This window comes from Nycticebus coucang, chromosome 8 (genome assembly GCF_027406575.1).
Source record: "Nycticebus coucang isolate mNycCou1 chromosome 8, mNycCou1.pri, whole genome shotgun sequence".
NCBI lineage: Eukaryota > Metazoa > Chordata > Mammalia > Primates > Lorisidae > Nycticebus > Nycticebus coucang.
The window spans coordinates 5,584,163-5,597,763 of NC_069787.1; the positions used below are offsets into that span (position 1 = coordinate 5,584,163).

At 41.0% G+C, this 13,601-nt stretch overlaps 1 protein-coding gene across 1 annotated transcript in view; it reads left to right on the top strand.

The window, feature by feature from the left end:
- The window catches only part of C8H3orf20 (chromosome 8 C3orf20 homolog), an 85,357-nt gene continuing 71,756 nt past the window's right edge, over window positions 1-13,601 (top strand). Inside the window, exons 1-2 of the mRNA XM_053599836.1 lie at window positions 1-466; window positions 1,196-1,336. Of these exons, the coding sequence (XP_053455811.1) occupies window positions 1-466; window positions 1,196-1,336 (607 nt within the window). The remainder of the gene's footprint in view (window positions 467-1,195; window positions 1,337-13,601) is intronic.

The window sequence follows — 13,601 nt, forward strand, 5'->3', positions numbered from 1 at the left end:
ATGAGTTTCCTCAAGAGTAACCAAGAATTATACCTACAATATACAGCCACAGCCCCCAAGCTGCTGGCCAGCATTTCCAAACTCCTCATAATCTGTCGGAACGCGGGCATTTCTATACCAAAGGGTATCAGAAACATCTTTGAATTCACCTGGGAGGAGCTCATCACTGATCCTGCAGTGCCTACCCCATCTGACATTGTGGGCCTGGAGGTCAGCTTTGGATCCCCCCCTGTGGTGCTTGTGGAACCATCCCCCATGCAGGTCCAAATGCAGAAGAAGCCACTACCAGCACTGCCACTGCCAACACTGTCCTCAGGGGCAGCCAAGTACCCCACCCTCTCTCCCACCCACGCCCATCAGGTGCCCACTGGCCAGGAAACTCTGCATAAATTTCAGCGACAGTCCATCCACCTGCTGACAGAGCTCCTCAGCCTGAAGATGAAGGCCATGGTGGAATCTGTATCTGGTAAGACTGGCTCACCAGATTCTCCTCGGCCCAGATGCTTATGTGTGTGCTCACGATGGCCCCATAGACAGGACGGGGAATAAGATGTGCTGGAAATAGGTGGCATCCATGGGTCTGCTGTAGGAATTTAGTTCCCTCTACCACTCCCAGAATTGTCTTCTCACTCCTCTCTGTTCTCCCATTTTCCCTCCCATTGACCCCGCTTTGCAGAGTCCAGGTTGGAAGGTTAGCAGTGAGAACAGTATACAAGGTCAGAGGTAGCGAAGGGGTGGAGTTTTGAGGAATGATGCAGAGGAGGAGAGAGACTGCACTAAGGATGGAGTTACATGTGGAATTCGCAGATTGGGAGGGTCAGTTGGGAAGTAGCCAGAGCCTGGTAGAGTCAGAACCAGAGCAAGTTATAAGAATCAGGGTCCTCCAAGGTGAGGGTGTCATCCCAGGATCAAGGCTGGGACATAAAGAAGCATCAGTAACCAAGCCTTCTCAATTCTGCATTATTTCTGATACCAACAGCCTTGATACTCAGTCCTGTGAGTAGGAAGAGAGACAAATAAAAAGGGCAGCAAGCAAAGTGTCACCTGAAGGGTCTTGAGAGTATGAGACTCCTTGATTAGGAGCCCCCCTCATGCTTACAGTCCCCTTATTTCCTGGCCATTTGCAGAAGTCCTTTTCTGGAAGTATTCTACCCAGGCCAGGAGGAAAATGTGCTGTTTTCAATCATTGCTTTAGCAGGTGCCAACCCCCTGGACATCACCAGGCGCTTTGTGGAGGCCAGCCAGCTCCTCCACGTCAATGCCAAGGAGATGGCCTTCGACTGCCTGATTGGCACAGTTGGGAGAGGTGGCTACAGTGCTGGACAGATAGGGAAAGGTGGGTACCCGAGCTTCAGCCCTTAGGTGAAAAGTGCAAATGATACCAACAGTAATGCAATGGAAAGGGAAAACTCCTAACTTGAAAATTTGACATTTCCACCAGTTGAAAATGTGAAGCAACAGGGATTCTCAAATGCTGTGGGTGAGTGGATGAGTTGTGTCAGCATTTTGTTGGTATCTGCCAGTGGGGGGAAAGTCCACATCTTAAAACCCAGCAACTCCTCTCATAGGCCAATCCCTAGAGCTGTGCTTTGCAAACTATCCGTGGTGAAAGACCCATTCTTAAAATTTCCATTCTGTTGTGGACCACTCTGTCAATTTGCTGCAACAGACTCTTAATGCTCATCTTCAATTTTTCTGCTCACCTGGTCATGGCCCGTATGAGTGGCCACCTGGTCATGGCCAGTGGTCATGGCCAGTCCATAGGCCACACTTAAGAGTCTCACAACCCAAGAGACTCTCCCCTATGTGTGCAAGATGTCACACAAGAATGTTCATTGCAGAACTCTTCAAAATGGCAAAAAGTTGGAAACAATCTAAATGTTTATCAATAGAAGAAAAATATATAAATTATGGTCCATTTAGACAGTAGCACCTAATGAGTAAGTGAAAATGAAGCACAAATCATACATTCCCATAGAGTGAAATCTCCAAAAACAGTGTTAAGGGGGAAAAAAGGGAAAAGCTATGGAAGGATACATTTGGTATGACAGTATTGTTAAAAGTTTAAAAGCATGTGGGGTGGCGCCTGTGGCTCAAAGGGATAGGGCACTGGTCCCATATGCTGGAGGTGGTGGGTTCAAACCCAACTCTGGCCAAAAACGAAAAAAAAAAAAAAAAAAGGTTTAAAAGCATGCAAAGTAATTATATTTTGTTTATAGGTCCATTACACAAAGTGCAAGTATAAAATCATGAAGGGGAACATTCGAGAAAGTGATCTCTGGGGAGGAAGAGGGAACAGGATCTGGGACTCAGGATCTGCAGTCATATCTGTCATGTTTTATTCTTTTCATATAGTTTGTGTGTGTTGAGAACACTTAAGATCTATTCTCCTAGCGAATTTTAAGCATACAATATAGTTATATTAACTGTAGTCACCATGCTGTACATTAGATCCCCAGAATGTATGCCCCTAAAAGCGTGTCCATTTTGAACAACATCTCCCCATCACACCCTGTCCCCCAGTGCCTGGCGTCCACTACTCACTCTCTGCTTCTGTGAGTTTGACATTTTAGATTCCACACATAAGTAAGATGGTGCAATATTTTGCCTTTCTGTGCCTGGATTATTTCACTCAGCATGATGTCATGTATACTCACCCATTGTTGTAAAGGGGAAATTTTCCTTTATTAAGGTTGAATGATATTCCATTGTACATATATACCACATTGTTTGACCCATTCATCTATTGATGGACACCCAGGTTGTTTCCACAGCTTGGCTATTGTGAATATTACTGCAGTAAACAGGGGAGTGCAGGTATCTCTTTGAGATAGTAGTTTTATTTCTCATATATAAAGATGTTAAGTGTGTGTGTATATGTATACATATATCCCAGAAGCAGGATTGCTGAATTATATCATAGTAATATTTTTAATTTTTTGAGGACCTTCCACAGTGTTTTCCTTCATGGCTGTACTAATGTACATTCCCACCAACAGTATACAAAGCTTCCCTTTTCTCCACACCCTCACCAACACTTGCTATCTTTATCTTTTGTTTTTCCATAATAGCTGTTCTAACAGGTCTGAGGTAGTATCTTATTGTGGTTTTGATTTGCATTTTTTGATGGTTGGTGATGTTGAGAATTTTCTTATCACCTGTTGGCCGTTTGTGTGCCTTCTTTTTAGAAATGTCTATTCAGACCCTTACTTCATTTTTAAATATTTTTTATTAAATCATAAACACATAGACATACATAAATGCATTTATGGGGTACAATGTGCTGAACACTTACATCACACTGGTTAATACATACCTCATCTCGTTTACTTAATTATTGTGTTAAGACATTTATACTCTGTACTTAATAGATCCAACATGTACCCTTGCATTATGTGCTGTAGGTGTGATCCCACCATTCACCCTTCCTCGATCTGACCTCCCCTCTTCCCTCCAAACACCCCTCTTTCCTCCTTTATCCTGGGCCATAGTTGTGATCTATTCTTCATATGAAAGTGTGAGTGATTATAAATTGGTTTCATAATAGTACTGGGTACATTGGATATTTTTTCTTCCATTCTTGAGATACTTTACTAAGTAGGATATGTTCCAGCTCTATCCATGTAAATGTAAAGGAGGTAAAGTCTCCACCTTTTTAAGGCTGCATAATATTCCATGGTGTACATATGCTACAAGTTATTAATCCATTCATGGGTCACTGGGCACTTGGGCTTCTTCCATGACTTAGCTATAATGGATTGAGCTGCAATGAACAATCTAGTGCAAATATCTTTGTTATAAAGTGATTTTTAGTCTTTTGGATATACACCTAGTAGAGGAATTGCAGGATCAAACAACAGATCTACTTTTAGATCCCTGAGTGTTCTCCATACTTCTTTCCAAAAGGGACTTATTAGCTTGCACTCCCACCAGCAGTGCATAAGTGTTCCCTTTTCTCCACATCCATGCCAACATCTATAGTTTTGGGATTTTGTTATATGAGCCACTCTTACTGGAGTTAGATGATATCTCAAAGTGGTTTTGATTTGCATTTCTCTGATGATTCAAGATGATGAGCATTTTTTTCATGTGTCTGTAGGCCATGCCCCTATCTTTTTCACAGAAGCTTCTGTTCAAGTCCCTTGCCCACAATGAAATGGGATTACTTTTTTTATTATTATTAATAAATTTGAGTTTTCTGTGGATTCTGGTTATCAAACCTTTGTCAAAAGCATAACCTGCAAATATCCTCTCCCATTCTGAGGGCTGTCTGCTTGTTTTTCTTTCTGTGTTCTTGGCTGTGCAGAAGCTTTTTAGTTGATCAGATCCCAGTAGTGTATTTTTGGTGTTGCTTCAATTACCCGGGGGAGTCCTCCTCATAAAGTATTCTCCCAGGCCAATTTCTTTAAGTGTTTCTCCTGCACTCTCTCAAAGAATCTTTATAGTTTCTTTTTTTAAAACGTTTTTTTTTTTTTTTTTTTTTTTTTTTTAATTTGGCCAGGGCTGGGTTTGAACCCACCACCTCCGGCATATGGGACCGGCGCCCTACCCGCTGAGCCACAGGCACCACCCAGAATCTTTATAGTTTCGTGTCTTAAGTTTAAATCTTTTATCCAGTGAGAGTCAATTTTTGTTAATGGTGAAAGGTGTGGGTCCAGTTTCAGTCTTCTATGAGTCACCAGCCAATTCTCCCAGCACCATTTGTTAAATAGGGAATCTTTCCCCCAATTTATATTTTTGATGGGCTTATCAAAGATTAAATAGTGATAAGTATCTGTGCTCATCTCTTGGTTCTCTATTCTGTTCCCTACATATACTTCTCTATTTTTGTGCCAGTACCATGCTGTTTTGATCGCTATAGATTTATAGTATAGTTTGAAGTCTGGTAGCATGATTCCTCCTGATTTGTTTTTATTTCTGAGTAATGTCTTGGCTATTCAAGGTTTTTTCTGGTTCCATATAAAACGAAGTACTATTTTTTCCAGACCTTTAAAGTATGATGGTGGTACTTTGATAGAGATTGCATTAAATTTGTAAATTGCTTTGGGTAATACGGACATTTTAACAATGTTGATTCTTCCCATCCATGAGCATGGTATGTTTTTTCATTTGTTAACATCTACAGCTATTTCTTTTCTCAGAGTTTCATAATTCTCTTTATAGAGATCTTTCACATCCTTTGTTAGGTAAATTCCCAAATATTTCATCTTCTTTGGCACAACTGTAAAGGGAATTGAGTCCTTGACTGTTTTTTCAGCTTGACTATTATTGGTATATATAAAAGCTACTGATTTGTGAGTATTGATTTTGTATCCTGAGACTCTACTGTATTCCTTGATCACTTCTAAGAGTTTTGTAGTTGAGTCTCTGGGGTTTTCCAGGTATAAAATCATATCATCTGCAAAGAGTGAAAGTTTGATCTCCTCTAACCCTATTTGTATACCCTTGATCACCTTCTCTTGCCTGATTGTGATGGCTAAGACTTCCATTACAATGTTAAAAAGCAGTGGAGACAATGGGCAACCTTGCCTAGTTCCTGAACTGAGTGGAAATGTTTTCAATTTTACTCTATTCAATATGATATTGGCTGTGCGTTTGCTGTAGATGACCTCTATCAGTTTAAGAAAAGTCCCCTCTATACCTATTTTCTTAAGTGTTCTGAACATGAAAGGATTCTGGATATAGTCAAAAGCTTTTTCTGCATCTATTGAGAGAATCATATATATGGTCTTTGTTTTTTAGTTTGTTTATGTGATGTATTAGTTTTACTTATATTGAACCAACCTTGAGACCCTGGGATAAAACCCACTTGGTCATGGTGTATAATTTGTTTGATATGATGCTGGACTATGTTTGCTAGGATCTTATTGAATACTTTTTCATCTATGTTCATTAAAGATGCTGGTCTATAATTTTCTTTTTTTTTTTTTTTGTTGAATCTTTTCCTGGTTTGGGGATCAGTGTGATATTTGCTTCATAGAATGTGTTGGGAAGTATTCCTTCTTTTTCAATGTTTTGGAAAAGGTTAAGTAATATAGGTACTAGTTCCTCTCTCAAAGTTTGGTAGAATTCTGATGTGAAGCCATCTGGTCCTGAACTCTTCTTTTCTGGGAGATTTTATATAGTTGATTCTATTTCAGTACTTGATATAGGTCTGTTCAGCATTTCCAATTCTTTCTGATTAAGTCTAAGAAGTTGATGTGCTTCTAAGTATTGGTCAATTTGTTTCAGATTTTCATATTTCTGAGAATAAAGTTTATTGTAGTATTCCTTAAGGATTCTTTGAATTTCTGAGGTGTCTGTTGTTATTTTTGTCATTTCTGATTGATGATATTAGGGACTTTAATTTTCTGTTTTTGGTTAGGTTGGCCAAAGATTTATTAATTTTGTTGAATTTTTCAAAAAAACAACTTTTTGATTCAGTGCTCTTTTGAATAATTCTTTTGTTTTTGATTTCATTTAATTCTGCTCTAATTTTAGTTATTTCTTTTCTTCTGCTGGGTTTGGGGTTGGAATGTTCTTCCTTTTCCAGTTTTTAAGATGTCGCATTAAGTTATTGACTTCCTCTCTTTCCATTCTCTTGAGGAAGGCTTGCAATGCTATAAATTTCCCTCTGAGGACTGCCTTTGCAGTATCCCACAGGTTCTGATAATTTGTTATTGTTTTGTTCCAAAAATTTGGCAATTTTCTTCTTAATCTCATCTATGACCCAACTATCTTTCAGTATAAGGTTATTTAGTTTTCATGTCTTTGTATGAGTATGCGGCTACCTGTTATTGGTGAGTTCAACTTTTATTGCATGATGATCCGAGAAAATACAAGGAATAATTTATATCTTTTTAAATTTGCTGAGGTTAGACTTGTGACCTAAGATGTGATCAATTTTGGAGGATGTTCCACGGGCTAATGAGAAGAATGTGTATTCAGTTTTGCTAGGATGAAATGGTCTGTAGATGTCTCTTAAATCCAATTGCTGAATGGTTAAGTTTAAGTCTAAAATTTCTTTGCTTAGTTTCTTATTAGAGGATCTATCCAACACTGCCAAAGGGGTGTTAAAATCTCCAACTATTAAGGTGCTGGAGGAAATCAAGTTGCTCATGTCTCTTAGAGTCTCTCTTATAAATTGAGGCGCATTCTGGTTGGGTGCATAAATGTTAATAATTGAAATCTCATCATGTTGAGTTTTACCCTTAACAAATATAAAGTGACCATCCTTATCTTTCCTTACTTTTGTTTGTTTAAAGCCTTTTGTATCTGCAAATAAAATTGCAACATCTGCTTTTTTCTGGTTTCTGTTTGCCTGAATTATAGATGGCCCTCCCTTCATCCTGAGTCTATATTTATCTTTTAAGGTAAGATGAGATTCTTGTATGCAGCAGATATCTGGCCTGAGTTTTTGTATCCATTCAGCCAACCTGTGCCTCTTTAGAGGACAATTTAAGCCATTCAGATTAATTAAGAGTATTGATAAGCCTGGTAGCATTTTGGATATCAAGTTTTTTGAAAGCCCAATGGACATTTTTAATCCTTTCGCCACTGTGGAAGTTGAAATTTGATCAAAAGTTTCTGAGTGAGTTTACTTTGCTGGTAGAGCATTGTGCTGGTCATTGTGGAGGATAGGTCTGAGAATATCCAGAAGAGCTGGTTTAGTTATGGCAAATTTCTTCAACATGTGAATGTCATTAAAGTATTTAATTTCTCAATCATAAATGAAACTTTGTTTAGCTGGATACAGGATCCTGGGTTGAAAGTTATTTTGTTTTAGGAGATTAAAGGTCGATGACCATCCTCTTCTAGTTTGAAAAGTTTCAGCAGAGAGATCTGCAGTCATTCTAATATTCTTCCCCTTGTAGGTTATGGTTTTTTTATGTCTGGCTGCTTGCAGAATTTTCTCCTTCATATTAACTTTGGCAAAATTAATTGTAATGTGTCTGGGAGATGCTTTATTTGGATTGAGCTGTGTTCGGGTTCTGAAACTGTGTGAATTTCAGAATCTCTTGTTATGTTTGGGAAGTTCTCCTCGATTATTTTTTGGAATAGAGCATCTGGGCCTTTTGAAGCAACCTCATCGCCTTCAGGAATTCCTATAAGGCAAATATTAGTTTTTTTGTAATTATCCCACAGCTCTCTGAGAGAATGATTTGTTTTTGCTCTCCACTTCTCTTCCTCTTTGAGTGTTTGAGAGCATTCAGAAGCTTTGTCTTCAATGTCAGAGATCCTTTCTTCTGCCTGCTCCATTCTGTTACTGAGGGATTCTACTGTATTTCTCGGATGTTTGAGGGCTACAAGTTTTTGCCTCAATGTGTCAAAACCTTTGGTGATTTTGTCTTTGAATTCATTGAATTCTTGAGATAATTTTTGACTTGCTCCTTGAATTTCTAATTCCAACTTTACTCCATTCTGTTAGTCTTATTTGCAATCCAAATTCTGAATTCGATTTCTGACATCTCAGCCATTTGTTTATGAATGAGATCTTCTATTGTGTCTCCTCCTTCCTTAGGAGAGTTGATCTACTCTGATTATTCATGTTGCAGAGTTTTTTTTGCTCTTTCTGCCCCATTATTATTTTTCACCATTGGCTAGAGAAGCTAGTAAGGTGAAATTGAATTGAGGGCTCCTGAAGTTGTAGTTAACCAGCCCTTTACCAAAGAACTGGGACTGGTGATCGCGGCTTTTCCCCTAGAGCTTTACAAAGGTCCCATTCAGTACTACAGCCTAAAACTCTGAGGACCTGCTTGGTGTGGTGGGGCTGGATGGCTCTAACCTGTATTCAGCTAGTCTCTGTCCAATCCTAGTGAGTCAGTGCCTTTGGGCTGAAATCTCAGCTATGGAGATATACAAGCAAATAAGACACCCCGGCACCCAACAGGCAACAACTGGAAGAGGAGAATCCCACACTCCCACAACAACACAACCAAGGTACAACCTTGGTGGGTCCCCGGGTGATCAGCCCAGGTCAAGAGTTCCAAACCAATTGTCCCAGTTGACACAAACACCAATCAGGTGGGAGAGTTCAAAAGGTCTTCAGCATCTAGGCAGCGGGGGTCTACTGGCAGCTCAAGTGTAGCTTACTCTGGTGTTCTGTGGAATCAGAAAGGCCCACCCAGCAGAACAGTCCAGGGGAGCTGGTGCCTCCTTCCCCACCCTACACCTCCGTCACACCCAGACACTGGTAGCCCCAGAAGGCTGTGGCCCAGTTCCATCCAGTGAGCAAATGCACCAGGGATTTGGGCCTCCCAGAGTCAGAGGGAAGTCCTGGCCTCATCGGCCAATTGACCACACTCTGCCACCAGCTGGCTGAGGGAGTTTAAGTCTGATTACCTCGGGTGCTCAGTGGAAACTGGGGAGTGTTCCACCTGAGCTCATTTGAAACCGGAGGTTAACAAAGCAGCACATGTTTTTCACCCTCAGAGACCATGCCTCTGCCCCAGCAGCTCTGGTCCTCTGGTATCCCTGCAATACGAGATCTAGCTCCCTCTGGAAGCTAGAACTGGGGAGGTGTCTCTCTGAAATTTGACCCCAGCTGGATTGCTCTACTAATGCTGCGCTAGGTGTGAGGTATCTCCACTTGGGTTCCCATGCCTCAGCGGTTCCCGAGCCTCCACCCATCAGATGGAGACCCAAGTCACCACCTTCTGCTGAGTTGCTCTTTCTCAGAGCCAAGCCAGACCCCTTCCCCTTTGTGCCTTTCTGCACTGTTACAAGATTCACAATTACTGTGTAACTGTGCTACCTCAGACCATGCAATGCCCCGTCTTAACAAAGAACCTTGAACATTCTAATCAGTGCAAGGGTTGGGCTTCTAGACCACCAGGCCAGGGGGAAGTGTGGCCTGTGAGTTCAAAGTGGCAGGGAAAATACTTGAGCAACCTTCATGCCAGGCAAGAGAATGCCCAAGCTCACAGCAGGGACTCTCTGGAGAAGGAGTCCCAGCTTCCAGCAACTTGCTCCCATGGGGTAAGAGAAGAGGACCTCAGTTCACTGCTCACTAGTAGAAATCTCACAGCAAGCAAGCAACTCTTTGGGGGAGGGGACGGACATGCGTCCTCTTTGGGGTGGGTTCTGTACCTGAAGTTTGTTTCCTTGGGGTTGCAGCAGAGAAGATGTACAATTATCAATCTCTTCTCTCAGCTCAGCTCTCACCCTTCAGCTTTATTGGGTTCTTTCTGGCCATTATCTCTCCCTCTGGATGGGAGCTTCTGTGAAAGCTGGCTTCAGTGGACTATCACTCCCGTTTGCTCTTGTTGAATGTAAAAACTGGCATTGGGGAAACTAGCAACCCGAGGTTTTAGCAGAACACAAAGCACATTGAAACAAAATGAACAAACAAACAAAAATAATCAGACACACAAACAAACAAACAAAATTCAAATAGCCTGATGTAAGCACTCTCAGCAACCATAAGAGGAAAGGGAGGGCTCAGCACCCATAGCCCAGCGGCCAGGGCACTGGCCACGCACACCAGAGCTGGTGGGCTCCAAACTGGCCCAGGGCCCACCAAACAACAATGACAACCACAACTAAAAAATAGTTAGGTGCTTTGCGAGCCCCTGCAGCCCAAGCCACCTGGGAGGTTGAGGCAAGAGAACTGCTCAACCCAAGAGAGTTAGAGGTTGCCGTGAGCTGTGACACCACAGCACTCCACCGAGGGTGATGCAGCGAGACTCTGTCAAAAGAAAAAAAGGAAGGAAAGCAGAGAAAAAATAATCCCATCTGCCATCATGCTCCACCCCTTACCTCATTTTTAAATCAAGTTGTTTTTGTTTGTTTTGCTTTGTAGAGTTGATAGCTTAAGATTGATAGATATATGAGCGTTCACTTTGAATGCCTTAATGTACTTGATAGTAGGAGGTTTTATAGGAAAGCATGAAAAATTTACATCTCCTAGCCATTGACCCTCATCTATAAAATCAGTCCCCTTCTAGCCTTTCTCTTGTCTACTGAGTCAGTGTTTTTTTCAAGCTCCCTTGAAGGTCAGATGTTAAACATCTGACAATAATATATGTATACAGCAAATAAATTGCATAGTAAAATTGCAGATCTGGGGAAAAATGAAGTCAATGAAAGTGGTGCTGGAGAGCTGCTGGATTCCCACCGGAAACCCCTGATGCATGTGTGGTGGAGCAGCACTGGGTAACTGCTGAAGAAGGGATGGTGGTTCCGTGGAGAAAGGGTGTTTGGGGTACCAAAGAGTTGGAAATAAAAAGTAGTGAAGCCCTTAAATAGTTTTACAAAAGGCAAACATGGAGGGACTCATGTTTCATTGCCATTGTACGGTCACTCCTTTAGGAAAAACGAAAATCACACTGGTTTATAACAAAGTTGTTTTTATTTCTTCTTTAAGAATTAGGATGTATTTACAATATCAACTAATTTTTGTTAAGTATAAGATAAAAGATGGCTATTTGATAAATTTTGGTTCTTTTTCTTTTTTCTTTTCTTTTTTTTTTTTTTTGTAGAGACAGAGTCTCACTTTATGGCCCTCGGTAGAGTGCCATGGCATCACACAGCTCACAGCAACCTCCAACTCCTGGGCTTAAGTGAGTCTCCTGCCTCAGCCTCCCAAGCAGCTGGGACCACAGGTGCCCGCCACAACGCCCAGCCATTTCTTGGTTGCAGTTCAGCCGGGGCCGGGCTTGAACCCGCCACCCTCGGTATATGGGGCCGGCGCCCTACCAACTGAGCCACAGGCTCCGCCCTTTGGTTCTTTTTCTAAGATAAAGTTCCTAAAACATTTCCTCCCCACTGTTTACCATGAAATGGAGGTCTCTGATTTCAGGGAATTTATTCTGTGCCCAGTATACACAGGATCTGCCAGACTCCGTTAGCACACATCCTCTGATTATGCCATAATGATTTTGGCAAGTGGCAATCAACACACACACAGAGTCCTGCACCTTGTGTTCTGTTTCTAGATCAGCCTTGTTTGGGTGCATATGTGCCTACTAGTATGTTGGATGAGTAGGAGAGTCAGACAGTCAGGAGACGTCAAGATAGTTGTAGCCCTTACAGGGATGTCCAACCTTTTTCTGTCCTGTCAGATATTGGAAAAATGGAGTTGTCTTGGGCCACACATTAAATACACAAACACTGACAAAGCAGTCCATGGGTACTTTTCCTCACCACAAATAAGCTACAAATATCTTCCTGAAATCAGCATACAGGCCTTCAGGCTGTAGGTTGGATACCCTTGGTTAGAGTGTTTAAACATTCTTTCCAAATGACCAGCTTTTGCTTCCAGCATCCCTTGTAGTCGTGATTCATTTAGTGAAGGAGGATGAGAAGAGAGTTAAGCTTAACTCCGGAGAGTCTTGGGGGTGATTTCTGTGTCCTGCTGGGTCAGCGGAGTGTTGACAGGGCCTCCTCTCCATCACACTCCCTAGGAAATCTCTCTTTTTGGCACTTTTGGTGCAATCATTCCTATCTTTAAACAAGCCTAGAATTTGAAAATAAAAACCTAAATAGCAAAATGGAAATGAAGAAGTGATCCTTTCTTTGGGAAAAACATTCATTCATCCTAGAAGAACTTTAACTAGATAACTCTCCTGGGATGTTAAAAAGAAGAATCAAACAGTGATGATTTTTTGTTTGTTTGTTTGTTTTTTGTTGTTGTTTTTTTTTTTTTTTTTTTGAGATAGGGTCTCACTCTATCGCCCAGGCTGAGGTGCAGTGGAATCATCATAGCTCACTGCAACCTCCAACTCCTGGGCTCAAGTGATCCTTCTGCCTCAGCCTCTGGCTGTGATGATTTATTTTGCATGAATTGGGTTTTTCTGGACCAGCTACTTATGTGAGGTAGACCAAAATTGTAACTGGTTCTCGCATATCCTTTTCTCAAAGCTGCGACCATAATAGACCCTTTGCAAAGACAGTCTTTTCTCCTGTCCTGATACCTAGCCTGGCTTGTCACTGAAGAGAACTAGACTTCTCCTTTATTTTTAGTTTATATTATTAAGTAGAACATGCAAACAAAAAAAAAGAAAGAAAGAAAGAAAGAAAACAATCTCGCCCTCTTCACGTCAGAGCCATTTTTCACTTTCGTAGTTTCCTTCGTGGTTCTCCTTCTAATGCATGTGCACATATTTTTACAGTGTTGCAGTTTTCCTCTTCCTCATTTTCTTTTACTTAACAGACTACAAATATTTTTCATACAGCTATATACTCAGAATAATTGCCATTTCGAGTAGGGGTAGACTCCTTGTTCATGTTCCATTTTGACCTAAATGCTTTAAGGTTTTTGATTACTAGTATAATGTGCATTGTAATATGCAACTTTGTGCATGTCAATTCTTATTTCTGTTGTATTTATTATTCAGAATAATTCTCTGGGAGAAGAATTACTGGGGCAGAGGTCTCAATGTTTGTGGAGCTCTTTTTGTTAAGTGATACTTTCTGCTTGGTTTTTTTCTGCCCCCTCAGCAGGGTTGAGGGGTTTATTCCATCTTCACCAGCACTTCCTTATTCTTTCTATTTCTACTAAGTTAGAAGGCGTTGAAAGTTGTTCTAATTTCAACTGTTGGATCACTAGCAAAGATCATTGCTTTTATGTTTTAAAATCCAGTGTTTATCTTCTTTATCTACTTACAAGGTCAGGTTTGCCA